The sequence below is a fragment of the Argentina silus genome (genome assembly GCF_951799395.1).
Source record: "Argentina silus genome assembly, chromosome: 4".
Lineage (NCBI taxonomy): Eukaryota > Metazoa > Chordata > Actinopteri > Argentiniformes > Argentinidae > Argentina > Argentina silus.
In genome coordinates, this window is record NC_139658.1 from 2,389,633 (window position 1) to 2,407,311 (window position 17,679).

At 45.9% G+C, this 17,679-nt stretch overlaps 2 protein-coding genes across 2 annotated transcripts; both read left to right on the plus strand.

Moving 5' to 3' along the window:
* The first annotated feature begins 1,659 nt into the window (after positions 1-1,659).
* Positions 1,660-4,423, plus strand: cidec (cell death inducing DFFA like effector c). Its single transcript, XM_083667548.1, has 5 exons — positions 1,660-1,718; positions 1,883-2,036; positions 2,631-2,780; positions 3,699-3,886; positions 4,127-4,423. Exons 1-5 carry the CDS (start codon positions 1,666-1,668, stop codon positions 4,308-4,310), a joined length of 729 nt encoding a protein of 242 aa, XP_083523674.1. The 5' UTR covers positions 1,660-1,665; the 3' UTR covers positions 4,311-4,423.
* Positions 4,424-15,544: 11,121 nt separating this feature from the next.
* Positions 15,545-17,068, plus strand: LOC310803351 (G-protein coupled receptor 22-like; the record flags this gene model as incomplete). Its single annotated transcript, XM_083668087.1, has 1 exon — positions 15,545-17,068. One exon carries the CDS (start codon positions 15,545-15,547, stop codon positions 17,066-17,068), a length of 1,524 nt encoding a protein of 507 aa, XP_083524213.1.
* Between the last annotated feature and the right edge of the window lie 611 nt (positions 17,069-17,679).

The window sequence follows — 17,679 nt, forward strand, 5'->3', positions numbered from 1 at the left end:
ACTCTACACACTAGTGGTCACATGACCAACTAACACAAGTTATCATTACGTTATATCTGACTCCAAAAGATATTTTATGATTAATAATTATTTTCTCATTCCTGTCTGACAGGCACTCGAGATTCCATTGAGAATACCCAATATGCTATTACCATGCTTTCAAGTTAGAAGAAATCGTAAGGAGTTTACATATGGTCCAATACCTAATGTGATAACTCGAGTCTACGTGTTGCTAACGATGCATATGAACATAAGACATGATTATGTTGTGCTGTTCTAACAAAACCTTTATCTAGCACACAACATCACATTAATGCACATAAGAAGAATATCAATAAGAAACATATAAAATAAACAAACTGTGGTAAACGAATGGAAGTTTAACCATACGTCTAACGCTGTGTGTGTGTCAAGGACAACAGAGGAGACCGGTGCCCATAGGCTTAACCTGAGAAACTCAAATAATGAATGGTCTGTATCTTCCTTAAATATTCTCGAAAAAATAGAAAATAGGTAGGAGAGGCCAAAAGAATTGACGACAGGCAAGGCTCGATGTCTTCAAGACATCCACCAGGCATGCTCATTCAACTGTAAATAGGTGTTGCGGGCTGAGAGAGGGGGGTATTGATCACCATTCACAATGGAAGATCAGACGATCACTCTCTTTGTATCAGCCACATTAAATACATTTAAATCACATGGCTGGTGCCACCAAATCCGTCTACAAAGAAGAGACAGAATAACAGTGCTGTGTACAGTATAGGGGAGGGATAGTGGGAGGCAACTGGGAGAGTTGGTCAATATAGCTGACTGCATGTGGTTGACGGAGTAGTTAGAACAAAGGTGAAAGAACAAGTGACGCAAGGGAGAGAGGGAGTGAGAAAGAGAGAAGACACAGAAATTGAGACCCTTCGATTGAGTGAAACTCGGGACAGTAGAGCAAGCTAAAAGAAGGTAACCAAAACTCAAACAGGACATGATATTAAGTGATGGAACTCTCAACAATTTGTATCATTGTAGCATTTGAAGGTGTTAATGTTTCAATTGGATTGCAAGTGTAAATTGTTTTTTTGTTTTTTTACTGTTGTACATAGTGATAATTAGCAAAGTATTTGAGCAGAAACCTTGATAGGTGCGTAACATTCAAGTGAGACCTTTTACAGTTTATTATTAAAGGTTAGGTTATTACATTTTACAGAGAAAGCATGTTAAATCCAAGTAACGTGGAAGTTAACTTCTCGGCTTTTGGAAATGGGTTGCCTTTGGTCTGCAGGCCTGAATGAGATTAGATTTTAAATTAAATTTGATTTTGAATTACTGATTGATTTATTATTATTTTGTTTTCCGGCTCTGTGTTTAGTGTGAGTGAAACAGACGTCCAGTTCTTGCAAACAGTAGCCCAACAATTCAAGTTGCTCCAACCGAGTCTTGAACTTGCGACTTCTGACTTGCCAACACGTGTCCGTCTCCAATACCTGATACGCTTTCGAAAAGCTAGTAATTCGACAGCGCGGGTGGGGGTATTTAAACTTGAGGAGTGAGTTTGCCATCTCAACTCAGTTACATGAGGATAGGCTCTCCTGCTGGTGATCAGAGGCATTGCCGTGTGAAGACCTCATTGATGAACTGTTACTCCCTTTGGCTGGTAGGGCTGGTAAACTACCAATGGATTACGCCATGAAGTCCCTCAGTCTCCTGACCCCTGCCAGCCTCTCCAAGTAAGAGTTCTAACGTCTCAGTACTGAGGGTGGTGGCCTCTCTGTTATTTATTGATTATCATGAATGGGTTTTTGAGTATAATGTTTGTTTACTGTTGTTAGTCATGCATTTTGTGTGTGTGTGTGTGTGTGTGTGAGAACCCTTGTGCCTGTGTCTTCACCAGGTGTGTGACAGCCAGTGTGTCAGCCAGCGCTTCCATGACCCAGCAGCTCCTGAGCGGTCGGGCCCCTCGACCAAAGCCCTTCCGGGTCACCAGCGCTGACCGCAGTTTGAAGAAGGGCATCATGGCCGACGGGCTACAAGACCTAGTTCACAAGGTGAGTAGAAGAGGGGCAAAATGAGCGATGGAAAGGAGGGTGTATCAGTAGGAGGACAGGGTTGAAAGAGGGATGAAGGGAAGGGCATGGAGCAAAGAGACGGTTCCTTCCTTTTTACTCCCTGATTTGATCATAAATTCAAGCCAGCAAACAATGTGACTCAGATATGGATGAAAGAATAGGAGAATAAAGGGAAGGGTGAGTCAGAGCCTTTCAGAGGGAGGCAGAGAGAACACATTTCTCTTCACAGGCTTGTATGCAGCAGTACATGCTCAAGCACACATACCAAATCTGACTCGTTGTGGTGCACCATCTGTGACGTTATACTGCTCTGTCACTTACATGTGTAGTGACATACTCAAGACTAGGACATTGAGATGGAGCTTTCAGGAATGACTCAGCAGTGACCTGCAGATTTAATTATGCACTCTATACTCATTACTCGCTGTTGAGATCTGTGACCCTCCAGAGAAAGGAGTGGCTTTGTGACCTCTGTATGGACAGGCAGGTCTCAGCCCCCATGGACTGGAGACTGATTTACTCCATCTCCCTCCTTGATAATGGACAGTGTCTTCCTACTACTCCCCTCCACAGGTCATGAACTCCCTGCATGTGACCTGTGTCGGTGCCCTGGTGCTGGATGAAGACGGGACTGCGGTGGACACTGAGGAGTTCTTTCAGACCCTGCCTGACAACACTGCCCTCATGGTCCTGGAGAAGGGCCAGCAGTGGACGTCTTCACAGGTTAGCGGTGCCATATGTTCATAACCTTTGACCCCTCTTACAGTGGAGGCCACTAGGTGGCGCCATTGGTTAGCAAGGTTTTGATCTGAGGGTTTCTTGTGAATTATCATCCAATGATTTCTCAGATGTATTGCAAGCAGCCTTTTAGATGTCCAGAATGGCTGCCAGGATATAGAGGGTAAACATCTGTTGTCATATTGCACATGAATATGAATGCCATCTGGACTATTGGAATAGAAAATACAGGACACAGAAGTTAATTAATTAATGTCCGATGGATAAAAAAGGCATTTAGGCTGAATAGGAAATGTCTGATGTCTGACTTATCATTATGCAGTGCCCTTAAGGCAACAAATAGGGTACCTGCTCAATTAAAGGGTAAAATAAAGGCAGCTTTTGAGAGGGTTAACAATGGCCCTGCCAAATGTGAATGGTGTTTGTCCAAAAGCAGGTCATTTCCATATTCATTTGATTATGTGTGTAATGATTTGCTGCCATCTAAAGGCAGCCACCTTGCTTGTTTACTTTGCTCCTCTCATGCTAAGCCTGTCTCATTATCATGTCATTTCCTCTCTCCTATTGTCTGTCTGCCGTTTAAAATGCATTGATCTGTATTCTAATGCTCACTACATTCATTGGCGGATGACTGAAACCCCTGGATGGAGGGGAAGACTTGTTAGTGTTATATTCATCCATCTTAGTTTGACCAGACCATATAAAAGTTACCTACACACGTCTTCTATTATACTTGAGTTACTATAAACATTGTGGGAACAAATCTAATGTGAATGACACGGTACACAACAGCTATTTTAGTCTGGCCATGTTCCATCATGTAGGTGTGTATGAGAGATAAGACAATGAAAAATTAGGAAACTTGGTTCTCCTCTCAACCTCTTCTTGTTTCTGTCCTTCAAGGACAGTCCTCCCAGAATGCAACACAGTGATTGCACACGACGCAAGAAAAATGTGGCTCGCCTGACCTTTGACCTTTACAAGAACCACCCTCAGGATTTCATTGGTGTTCTGAACGTAAAGGCCACCCTGTATGGTGTGTACTCTGTGTCCTACAGCCTCCGTTGCTACGCTGCCAAGAGGATACTGAAGTGAGTGAGAGAGAGAGAGAGAGAGAGTAGTAGTGTGTGTGTGTGTGGGACGACGACGACGACGACATCTGTTCTCCTGTCTTTGTGTCCATTTGTCCCTCAGTGTATCTCTTGGTCGGTCTGTCTGTCTTTTTATAGTACAGGTATTTTGCCTTAAGTACAGGTGTTTTGTCCATAGTACTAAAGACAAAATACCTGTACTATCTTTCTGACCACCCCTCTCTATGATCCTGTACCCAGGGAGGCTCTGAGGTGGACCCTGTTCTCCATGCAGGCCACAGGCCACGTCCTCCTGGGCTCGTCCTGCTACATCGAGCAGCTGCTGGAGGAGGAGGAGACGGCGGAGAAGAGCCTGGCACTGCCACTGCCACAAAACAAGATCCAACAGCTGCAGAGAATCCTGCTGAGCAAAGCTGGGCTGTGACCTGGCCAGGGATCAGACACTCACACATGGGAGATGGGAAGAGTCAAACTTTAGGCAATGCTGTTCCCTGAAAAATGTCATAGTGTTGCAGAACTTAGACGTCATGGTTACTGTGGCAGATACATGCCATTTGGTGATGTCACCTCTCTTTGCTGGCTTAAAGCAGGAGATGCTTTGTTTATCCATACTTTGCATATACTTACTGTAGTTGCAGTCACTTATTTGCACTTTGTTACATGTTTATCTATATAGCGGTCAACATTTCTCTGAATGCACTTTTCTATTGCTACGGCTGCTGCTGGTCTTTTCATTTATGACGCACTGTAAACCACACAAATAAATCATGAAATGATTAACATTTGCATCTTTATTCCCCCCCACATTTTACTCTAAATGATTGTAAATTCCAAGCACACCGTTATATATCCTCAGCAAGAGCGCCAGAGTTTGTGAGGTCATTAGAGATGACGTGTATCTTGCTCCTGGGCAGTGTAATTGGCACCAGGTCTGGCTGTGTCTGTTCCTGTTACTGTCCCCTGCACTGGCAGCTGGTGGCGAAGCCTTGCTTGGCCTGAGAAAGGGGAGTGGGGAGAGGGAGCCGGCCAGGGAACAGCTCACAGCTGCAGGAGGTGAAGTGGAGGGGGACGGAAACAAGCCATTACTTTGAGAGGAAAGAAGAGGATGTTTTTGGCAGCAGCACCCAAGGGATCCACTCTCCCTGTAACTTCAAGGAAAATAGCAGGGACAAAAAGGTGTAATTTACTCCATTTGGATTTTGGGCCATTTGGCCATTACGTCTGAAATATTGAAGAGTGGTCCATTATTGTCCACTCAGGCAGGGTTTGAGAAAGTGAGTCATATAAGTGGTAAGGCGGTTCAGTGGTTCAGTCTCTGATCACAGGGTTGCATCTCTGGTCTCGTTTCATGACTAGCTACTTCAGTTGTAAGGACCTGCTTTTATATTCCTTCATTAGAATAACAGAGCATCTTGTTATAAAAGGTATGTGTGTTTCCAAGGAGTGGGCTGATGGTTTAGTAAGATGATGGGACATCAAGATTCAACTTCACAGAGATAATTTCATTTTATCCACTAACTAGAGACTTTTCTCATTTCAACCTACCTGATCGTACAGCCACACACACACACACACACACATACTTATTGTGCGTTTATGTGTGTGTGTAAGTGGTCACTTCACTTGAGCATTTCCCCAATGAAGTGCTCTATGAAGCGAGAGGACTGTGGTCCGTAATGTGGTGTATAGACGATCTCTCTGCCCCATTCTATCCAGCTGACATGTCTCAAATATGTTACTGGTTAATGGAAACATTCAAGTGCATAGAAGTCAAACCATGCAATCGTGTTCACATGGATGGTTTTGCATATTTTTTATCGGCTCATCTGCAGAATTGCAGGCTGGGTATTTCATGCAGACATATTTGATTTCCTTCCATAGCTATGCGTTCAAGTCAAGAGCACCTGTTCTTCTGAGTAACCTCTCCTGTACCATGGTCAATTCTGACTGCATGGGGAGCCAAGAACACATGTTTAAATCCTGTAACCTGCTTGGCATAGTCAACATTTCTCTGTTAGTAGGTAAGACTGCATGTCCTATGACCTTGGAATTCAGGGGTCCATTAGATACACATCCTGCCTTGGACTGTAGTAGGCCTTTGCTGTTCTATAGCAATTGTGTCTATGTCTACCTAAATCACAATCATGCACAGTACCTCACATCACTTCTTGTCATTATAGGTCTCCCAAAGCAGTCTCATTCCAGATGTGTTTGTTACCGCTGAATCTAAACAAGCAGCCTGGAGAGTGGATGTTTCTTGCAGTCTCGTGCGTTGTTGTGCTATAACTTATGCTCAACGAAAATGTGGGGTCGGGAAAGGATACATTTTAATTAATTTTATTGATCTTGCTTGTTAATTTGGCACCTCCTTCCTGTCATACGCGCATACAGTCATCCCTGAAACCGCGACACCCCCGCCCCTCTCCATAGTGACCTGGTAGCTTAATCCGGTGAGCATGTGCGAGATGTGTGGAGCTTGTTCAAGGTAAACACTGGCGGGTATAGCACGTCTTTGAAAGGACAGCGCGTCAGTGAAAGCCAACGTGATTTTTTCCAACCAATTGCGATGTTTATAATTTACTTATATTTTAGCCTAATAGAATATGTGATAGAATATAATATTGTCTGACAATCTATTTGTAACTGGACAAGCGACAAAACGGATTGTCACCTGTAAGATAATGTAGCGGGATCTCCGCGACTGGCACTGGCAAGAGCAGGTAAATCCTACACATTTCACCTGAGGAACTTTAATGACATCTGAATCAGAACACATTGCGAATATACCGTGCATGATGAAATAGTTGTCATTGTTGTCATCAAGAATTGTTATTAACGTGCTGTTTGCGCAGTATACTCACCTTGACAGTTGTAGCCTATCTGTCTACTATAGCTAACGCAGTTGCACTAAAGGGTCAAACAGGTAATTTGACAGACAACCACCTACAAGTCCATCACAATGGCTTAGCACAGTAGGCTGTAGAGTATTCATAGTTACACATTTATTAGGTTATATCTTTGCTTTGTACAACTATACGGTTTGTAGTATCACTGCGCCTTGTTGCAGAAGGAGTTGGTGCAAGTGCAATTTCTCCAATAGTGACTTTTGATTGGTTTTGTAAATGACAGATGGTAAATAACACTAAATGGAAACACAATGAATACAAATACAATGGAAATATGTAAGAACAGTATGGTATTGATCATGAGTATGGGTTGTATTGAAAGCCTTAGGCTTTATTGTGGGAGTAGATGCTTGACATAGTTACAGGCTTTGAGGCTGTGTGTTTCTCCCACGCTCCTATGGGAACTCCTCCACTGCAGTCCTTAGAGGTCTGACTAGGAAAACATCTCTCTGCATATATTGAGGTGTGTGTGTGTGTGTGTGTGTGTGTGTGTGTGTGTGTGTGTGTGTGTGTGTGTGTGTGTGTGTGTATGTGTGTCTGTGTGTGTCTGTGTGTGTCTGTGTGTGTGTGTGTGTGTGTGCTATAAAAAATGCTAACCATCTACATGAATTGCCAGATTCAGTACCATATAGCATGTATATGTCTGTATATCTTTATCATCATTCTAGAAACTAATCACACCTGTGAAAGGGGTCTACATGATTTCTTTACAGTAGCCAACCTGTGTGTGTGACTACATAAACTGTTTCTTAGTGAGTTGTGATATCATTTTTCCATTGTGAATAAAGGTGTCATACATTTTGTCCCCATTCAACTATTTTAGGTTTTTCACCAGTCATTATTCATTTGTTTCCAATGTGCATGTGTTATTACATGCACAGGGTGTTTTTCTCTTATTTTAATATTTTACCATCCAGTCCAAACCAGTCCAAAATAAATGTCTAATATTAATTTTGCAAGGCTCGCCACACTTACATAAGAACGAACTAAAAAGGCCTATCAAGTGCACTAGTGAGAGGCAAAGAAGAGGGTGCGAAAATAAATAGGAAAGAAGGAGAGTTTGAAGTTCTTTGAAAGAGAGGGGAAATGGATAGAAATAGCAGACAGCGGGCAGATGAAAGCCAAACTGAGGAGGGAGAAATGGAGAAGGAGAGAGCAAGAGATGAGATAAAAGATAAAGATAAAGATAAAGTGGATGCGGGGGGGAGTGCAGAGAGAGATGGAGAGACAGAGAGGTGGGGGTCAGAAAGAACAAGGTAATGAGAGAAGGGTATGATTTTGATAAACAGATTTGTATTTGAACTCTGCCCCTCTTTCATATGATTTGTGCATGTATTCTCTGCTGAAGTGCTTTGATTGTGGATGGAGGGTGACCTCTCGACAGGCACAGAGAGACACATTCATTATGGCAGGAGTGTTTGGCGGCAGAGAGGCATCACTCTCTTCTCTCTGTCTCCCTGTAGCCAGGAGGCCAATTGGTCTTCTAATTGCCACCTTCTCTAGATAAGTAACCTCATCATTTTAGTCAAGCGGCTCTCTGCCCAGCATCCCTCATCTCCCTTGCCCCACACACACACACACACACACACACACACACACACACACACACACACACATACACACACACACACACACACACACCACACACACCTCCTTTGTAGTCCCTCGTAGTTTAGGACATCAGTCAGGCTTTGTGTGTACGAAGGTGACTGAGGAGCCCAATCCTGGATGCACAAGTTGGGGACATGTTGGGGACATGCTGAAGAGCTCGGCAGGGGGGTTTGGAGTTCAGGGTTAGCATGTCTCTCATACGTTATATCTTCTGAGCTGCTTCATTATTTATGCACTGATCCTAAAAAAGCCTTGCGCCTTGGGATACATGATGTTGCCAGGCCAAGCAGTTTGTTGCCTTTTCTTCCCAGTCGCTGGTGTTGATAACACCTTTCTTGAGGGCCTTCAGGGTATGTTTATACCTTTTCCTCTGACTACACTGGGTTCGCTGGCTTGTAGAGAGCTGAGGGAAGAGGACCTGACGTGAGAGGCGGTCCTCGGCCATCCTGACATCCAGCAGAGTTGGCTCCGCATTAAGATGGCCTCAATGCCGGTGTAATCAGCCTCCTGGAGTACGCTGACTTTGGTTCTGCGACCCTCCCATTTGATGCAAAGGATCTGCCTCAAGCACCTCTGGTGGGACCCCTTCAGGCCTCACTACAGTTAAGGATAGTGGGAAGCACAACTGCGTTGTACACAAGGATCTTTGTACACTTCCAGAGGTCCCAGTTAGTGAAGACTCGCTGGCGCATCTGACTCTGTGCTAGATTTCCTTGTCTATTTTGGCTCCCTGGGAAAGTGGCTGCCAAGGTATGGAAGTATTGTACGAGACTAAGCACTACATCATCACCATACAGTATATGGGACAAGGGCTGGACAACTGGCCAGGGGAAGGTTGATGTATGATCTTTGTCTTTGTCATGTTCAATGACAGTTCAAAGTCTATATATGCAGTATTGAAAAGATCCATTGTGGTTTGTATGTATTATGCGGAGTGGGCCAACAGGCAACAGTCATGAGCGTTCATGAAGTGTTGTTGTATTCAGCTTGTTTTTTTTCCATGGAAGCAGTCCAGGTTGAATAGCCTCTCATCCAGATGGTACTGGAAAGAGAATCCCGGTGGGAGCTTGTCATATATGAGGTGGATAATGGCAGTCAAGTAGATGAGGAACAATGTTGGAGCTATTACACACCCCTGTTTGACACCCGTCTTGATCTAACGCTTTGGTCAGATCTACAGTATGAAGCCAAGGAATAGTTGCTGGTGTTGCTCCCAGCACTTCTACTGGCTTTGCTGGCTTTGAGTTGTTTAATGGTTTGTTGCAGTTCCGCCGTGGTTGGTGGGTTCCCAAAGGATGTTGTGGGATTGCCTTGATCTTATTTTCTGGTACAGTTGATGTCCAATTTAATAGTAGTTCAAAATGTTCTTTCCAGTGTTGATGGATGCTGTAAGGTCCATAGATGGTCCTGGTTGCTTGGAAATGTTACGCATGTAATTTTGGTCAATATAGGCTTGGATCTTGTTTATCTTTTCTGTCCACCAGGTGTTTTTAATGGAACGAATGGAACAAATTCTAAGCTGGACCTCCGCTTCCAATTGCTGGTAGGCAGCTGTTTTTTGCCAGGTGCATGCATGGCACTGTCAGGCTATAAAGGCTGCACGCTTCCGATCCGAGAGGTTTTGGATTTCAGCATCATTGGTGTCAAAACAATCCTAATTTATTTTGCTTTAGAAGCCAATTGTGTGGGCAGCGGCGTTTGTGACAGCAGCCTTAAGTGCCTCCCAGTGCTTATGGATCATCTGTGATGATCATCTGTCTCAAGAGCCATCATCTGTGATAGGCACTTGTTCAAGGGTGATGTGTAGCTGTGTCGGGAATTCTTTGCGCTTGCTGTTGTCTTTCAGTGATGCCACATCCAGCTTTGTATTGGTTTTTAAAAATGTTTTTGTCATGGAGAGGACTAGTCTATGATCTGTTCAGCAGTTCATGTTCATCTTCCCCTTCCAGAAGAAGATGTATCCTCATTTTGCCACCCTCCTCAGGGAGTGGAGTTCCGCTGAGAGCAGCGATGTCTATGTTATATTTTGCTAGTTCCTGTGCAACAACTGCTGTACCTCCCTCTGGACACACACGCACACACACACACACACACACACACACACACACACACCCCCCCCCCCCCACACACACACACACACACACACACACTCACCTCCTCTCCTCTTTTTTTCTGCTCTTTTTTTCTGTCTGTCTCTCTTCACTTAGCTCAAGTTTTCACAGAATGGCTATTTTGGGTCCATATTTCTGTAAAAGCTCTGCTATAAATAATTCAAGTATCAAAACAACACAAAGGCCCAATGTGGATGGGCATATCTCTGAATGTCGAACAGAACATCTGACCATTGTGATGGTTTCAGTTTTCCTGAAAAATGAATGATCTTCCTTATGCTAACTAATAATGGATGTGTCAGTCAGAACAGTGAAACACATCTGAAAAAAAGTAAAATGTATCTATCTCTGTATTCCAATATAGCACATCAGCATATTCATCCTAAATTGACAGTATGATGATACTGTTACTCTAGTAATTACTTTATTGTTCAGACTATTCTGTCTCCCCCTCGTCCTACTCTCATCCCTGTCTCCCCCTTGTCCTACTCTCATCCCTGTCTCCCCCTCGTCCTACTCTCATCCCTGTCTCCCCCTTGTCCTGCTCTCATCCCTGTCTCCCCCTCGTCTTACTCTCATCCCTGTCTCCCCCTTGTCCTGCTCTCATCCCTGTCTCCCCCTCGTCCTACTCTCATCCCTGTCTCCCCCTACTTCATGTAGCCATACTCTCCAGATTAGAGCTCCGTCTCTAACGGCTCCTTAGCACAGTTACCAAATGAGCAAAAATGTTTATGACCTGGAAAGAAATGATAATTAGATTTCTGCATAATAAGAAAGGAAAGGGCTGTAGCACACAGAATGAGTGGCTGTAAAAATTCCAGACAGATGGCCAATTAGCCAATCACGGCAGAGCAGCCCCATGGCCCCTTGGTTTGCCCTGGTATGTTATCGTACTGGTGAAGGTCAGAGCACTGGAATGTCTAGATAATTCAAATGTTAAGCCGTGGAGTTAATGAGTTGAGAGTGTGTGTGCGTGTGTGTGTGTGTGTGTGTGTGTGTGTGTGTGTGTGTGTGTGTGTGTATGTGTGTGTGTGTGTGTGTGTGTGTGTGTGTGTGTGTGTGTGTGTGTGTGTGTGTGTGTGTGTGGCAGTTGGTCAAATGACTAGCAGTGACAAGCAGAGAGGAGAAGTAGACCTAGAGGAGACCCTTGCATCTCCCTCTGTCCCTTCTCTATATTGCCAAATGCTCCTGTTTCCTTTAACACCGCATCCTAACTGCCCTCGGCGTGCGTGAGCACCGAGGTGAAAAACAGATCTGCGTGTGTCTCGGCTGTCGGGTGTTAACGGACGCTCTGTCTCTATTTTAGAGGCGCGTGCCGCGTCATTCTGTGGTGTTGTCTTGATGTGCCATGTGACGGATCATTGACCAGCCTTTGTAGCTCGCAGTACGTTGATGCATGTGACAGAGTATATTAGGATGCAGTGTTAGGAGTTACAGTGAGTGTCATAAGGGAACTCTGGTGGTAATGAATGCTGAAAGCAGAACAAATGGGTCTAAGTCACTGTATATACAACACATAGTTTACATTGACTATCCATGTATTAATATATGTGTGTGTGTGTGGGGGGGGGGGGTTCAGTCTCTTTCCCAGTGCGTGTGTGTGTCCCTCTCTCTATACAAGTGTGTTTACCGCCCGTGTGTATATGTGTTTAGTAGCAATGCGTTGTTTGTATTGCTTTCCCAAGGAACTGTGATGAGGATGGGCAGGGGTCTGTATTTTGCTTTAGTAAATATGACATTTTGGTGGTGAATGGGGGTTGCTGGGGTGTGCTGTCTCAGTGGGGCGCTCACTCAGATGGAGGGTTAGCCAGACACACCTACTGGTCTGTGCTCCTGCTGTAGGAACACACTGTTCTGTGTTGTTTCCATGTGCCAGAATCCAATTAAGAGTCTGGGCTGTATGCCATTATACGCAATTTTGATGTGTTGTCATTCACCATGTCTTGTTGTTGTGTTCGTTCAGTTTCCAAAGCTGTCATTGTGGTTGATTGTAAATGCTACTCTGTGTTCTGGTTTGCTGTCATGAATAATGTGTTCTATTGTCAGTGAGTGAAGTAGGCCCAGGGCTGCAGTGTATTTTGCTGTGGCATTGTGATGGGTTGCTGTGATTGGGAAAGTGTTTGACAATTCAAAGGATGCTGGAGGAGGGTCCATAGTTTGTTAAAAAGAAATGTTGACCTCTATCCACTGTATCTCTCTGTGTGACGGTGTTTGCATATACTAAGTAACAGTACTACAGTATAATACACCACTGGAAAAATAATGTTGAGCACCACAAAAGATTATTGAGATAGAGTACAATACCACAGCGCAAGTGCATAGTACGACTAATGTCACGTGGCGCTCCCTCAGTTTCCCTCCCTCCTCCACTGTCGTCCTCTCACAACCATTTTTCATCTTGACAGCCTGTTACATCAGGCTCTCTCAAAGGAATACAATAATTCTGCTCCACTGCCAATCATCTTTCATCTCCAGTGCTTTCGAACAGCAATGTAAACATGACCTCCGTTTGAATACAGTGTAGCTACTGTATCTAATGATAGAAAAGATCTGCCTAAACCCCTGGTGATTTCTTTTTTAGGATCTTTGCATTATAAAAAGAATACGACTAAATATCAGGTAGAACTGGAGGGAAAATGTCTGCTTTCCGTGTACGACCCCCACTGAGTATCCTACCTTCCATCTTCCTGGATACCCATATCCTTCCATGTCTGTCTTCATGGCACTGGGTCTAGCCCTCTCTCTAGCCCACTAAAGGCCCCACAGCAGCAGTGTAGTGTGTGTGTGTGTGTGTGTGTGTGTGTGTGTGTGTGTGTGTGGGGGGGGGGGGGGGGGTTGTTGGTTGTCAATGCTTGTAATGGCACATTATCAAGTGTGCTCAGGAGACACACTCTATTATGCTGAAAATGCTATATAATATTATGCTATACAAATGTATGTCAAGATAAGGTGAGTGTGCTTATGTTCACTGTGGACACTAAAAGGCCTTCCTCAACACCAGTTTAGTCAAGTAAATGGGTCTATAAAAAGATGCTGTAGTAGATATATGAACATAGAGTTGAAAAAGATACAGAAAGCACACATTATGTGCCATGCCAGCAAAAAGAAACATATGAGAATCAGCCAGCTCCTTCATACTGACCCCAGTTCTTCTTTCATGACTACCACAACCCCAGCAATTCAAACTTTCTCTCTCTCTCTCTCTGTCACATATGTTCCGAATTTTCCGTCCCTGACAATATGATAATCAGACCATGTTTCAATGTCTCTCACCCTCTCTTGTTAAGATTCTCAAACAAAATTCTATGACAGCCCTCATTACAAGTCAGCAGAGTACAAGGAAGTGTTACTGTAACCACCCTGGTGGCTCCACAGATTCCCTCCTGTGATTTGTTGATTAGACCTTACTGTATAGCACCTTTGTGTGATGCTATATGAATTGAATAGTCTGATTGAGATCATTGCCCTCTCTGCAATGGCAGGAAGTCATTAAACACAATTGCCTGTAGCTCCGGAGCTCCCCTGTGAGCCTCCTCCACTTCCAGGGGACTTAATTAGGGAGCGGTCTCCAGAGCCGATGCACCTGGGTTCAACACTACCTAGAGCCGATCAGCCACTGCTGCGTGTGAGGGAGCCGAGCGTGCCGACGATTCACTGATGAGTCATCAGCGTGGAAGGCTTGTTGTTGGACTTGAATGGGAGTGAATGTGGAGAACAGCTGCCTTGGCCTTGCCTCGCGCTGCAGTGCTTTCTGCAGTCTAGACACTGAACTGACATGATCTGGGCTAAGTTGTTGGACTCAGCCAGACTTCAGGTCTCTTCAGGAGGGAAAAACATGTGGACCCTATAGCAACTAAGCTCTACCATTGGACAGGAGGTGAGGACAGTGGCCAGGGGTCAGTTTCCCCGAAAGCTTTGTAGCTTAAGTAGTACGCAACCCAGCCGCAAAGTGCGAGAGAATAACAACTGTCAAATCAATGTTTGCACATCAATCTTCTGTGCGTTAACTAAAATGAATGAATTTCATTAAACGATTGAAGAACTTTGCTAATCGAGGAGAGGAGTGGGTCTGGATTTTCAAAAGAGATACTACTTTGGCCACAAAGCTTTCAGGAAACTGACTCCAGCTATAGAGCTATAAGGCCATGTGACCCTGTGTCCGGGGTCAAATCAAGGTCGTAACCTCTTACTGCACCTCCTGTACAGCTTCTCAAGCCCCATTGGAAAATCGGTATCTGCTTTTGGTCCTAGACCACCTATCATTCAAAAGGACAACTTCAAGGGACATAACATAGATGTATTAATGTGTCTTGTTATATAAGGGAGGTGTAGGTGTGGGGGCACGAATCACAGCCATGCAAAAGAACAAGTCGATTTTTCAAAGGTCTCATACAGGGCTTTACCAAACAGAGCGCAACAGGACCCAGCTCTGCATTGATCCACCATTGTAATCTAGCCATTTACCCCCAACAGAGAGCATTTGTTCCCTTCACTTAAGCAAGGCATGATGTCTCCCCCTATGGTGAGAACCATGAGTGTCCTATCTATAGATAGCACAGCACAGTTGATGGCCTGCATGTGTGACTACCTAGCTTCAATCAATTCATTTCCACACTTCAGCCAGTTATTTTCCAGATCCTTGTGATTCAGGTTGCAGTATCCAGACTGCTTGTGAATATTAGTCTTCTCAGGCCCAGATGGTAATCAAGGATACTGATATGTGACAGATTGAATACTGCATCTACATAGCACCTGTTCCCTCCACAGGTAGAGCATCTGCGTCTGCTCACATCAGTGTGTGTGTGTTATGTGTGTAACTTGAGTTTTCAAGTTTTAAACTTCCTAAAACAGAATCCCACTGTGTTTTTCCTTCTTAGTTTCCGGTTCTCATTCATCTTCTCCTGTCCGTCTCTCTGCAGAACTTTCACTGAGCTGTTCGTCATCCCTTCTCATGGAAGCTCAGCCTGGCTACACCATGGGAGCCTATCAATGCTGTGACGGCTGCTACGAATGAGGCCTGAGAGGTCGCCATGGAGACCGACAGCTACACCACGACCTTGGGCACAGGCAGCGACCGGGCCGGGACGGTGGCAAGCATGGGAGCCCTGGAGGAGGGCGGGGGTGGTCAGGGGTTGGCAGGCTCCTCCAGCCCAGCCTGGTACATGCCCTACCCCCTGGGCTTCCAGGTGTCCCTGACCGCCTTCCTCATGCTGGAGCTGGTGCTGGGCTTCAGCAGCAACCTGACTGTGTTGGTGCTCTACTGCTCCCAGTCCAACCTGGTCGACTCGGTCAGCAACATGGTCACGGTCAACCTGCACGTTCTCGACGTGGTGGTGTGTGTGCTGTGTCTGCCCCTGACCCTGGTGGTGGTGCTGCTGCCGCCAGGTCCCAACCTGCCACTGCTGTGCTGCTTCCACGAGGCCTGCGTCACCTTCACTAGCATCGCCACCGCCATCAATGTCCTGGTCATCAGCGTGGATCGCTATGACATCTCTGTACGACCCGCTAACCGTTTACTGACCCCACGGAGGGCTGCGCTACTATTGGCTGCAGTCTGGGCTATGTCTGTAGCGGTCTTCTTCATCCCTTTCCTGGAGGTGGAGTTTTTCTCCGGAGGGGTGGAGAGTGGGCAACCCAGCCCCGCCTCCTCCTCCTCCTCCCCTGCCACCACCACCACCACCACACTGGTGCCAGTGTGGCATAACCGGACACTGCTGTGTGTGGGCGGGCATGGCTACCACACTGGCCTTGGCATGTACTACCACCTGCTGTTGCAGGTGCCTATCTTCTTCACCACGGTGGCGGTCATGCTGTTCACCTACTCACGCATCCTGCGGGCTCTGAACATCCGCATCGGCTCCCATATTAAGAGCCAGCGCTTCAGGGGCCCCTCCTGCAGGGGGCACCGTAAGAGACAGAAGAAGAAGGCAGGGCTGGGGGTGATAGAGGGTGGAGAGCAGTGCTCCAACACCACCAAGCATCTCTCCCACCCTCCTCTCATTCCCTCCCACTCCCCCACCCCCACCCCCACCTCCCCCCCGCCCCTGTCCGCAGGCCCCATGGGCAGCTCAGAGGGCGCCGCCACCCCTGTCCCCATCACCTTGGGCGTCCAAGCCTCGGTGTCGGCCATCATTGCCCTGCGGCGGGCGGTGAGGCGCCACCGGGACCGGCGGGAGCGCCAGCGGAGGGTGTTCAAGATGTCCCTCCTCATCATTTCCACCTTCCTTGCCTGCTGGGCTCCTCTGTCTGTGGCCAACGTGCTGATCCTGGGCCTGGGCCCCAGCGACACCCTAGTCAGCCTGCGCCTCTGGTTCCTGGCGCTGGCCTATGGCACCACTGTCTCCCATCCACTGCTCTACGCCTTCACCAGACAGAAGCTACGCCGCGCCCTCAGGGCCAAGGTCAAGAAGAGGGTGGTCTCCCTGCTACAGGTGGACCCCTCCCCAGGGGGCACCATCATACACAACTCCTGGGTTGAGCCCAGGAAGAGCGGAAGGAAGGTACGACTGGAGACCAGTGATGCCACCGATCGCTGCCTGGCAGAGCCCCTATAAGACCAGAGCAGACTGGGTGTGTGTGTTGTGTCACTAACCACCAGACAAGGACTGGTGCAAAGGGTCACAGGTATTTTCTTGATAAAACTCGCCTGCTCATTATGCAGGTTCTTGTTAGTGCAAATGTCTGCTGTAGGATCCACCTTTGGGAAATGCTACAAACACAACCAGTGAAGTGAAAACCAATGCTTAATCTAGCAACATGCAGCAGGTGAAGTTTATGCCTGTGTTCTCAACCGCTACTTAACTCTGCCTCTGATACTACAACATTCCTTCTTACAGAAAACAAAGAATGCACGACAAAGACATCTTTCAAATACTGTAGTCTCTGTTTACAAATAGAAAACATGTCTGTATATATATATATATGTATATCATTGAATGCACTCACTGAGGTGCTTACGTAACTGCTCTCAATAAGTGTCTGTTTAGCCAGCAAATGCCACCCACTCAAGCACTCCAAGGCAGCTTCCAAGACAACACAAAAATATTGGCACACAATACTGACCCTATTGGATCTAACTAATATTACCCATGCCTTAGTTCTGTTGAGAATGATGAGGTACTGAATGATATTTATTCTGAATGAGAATGTGAGTACAGTATGTACA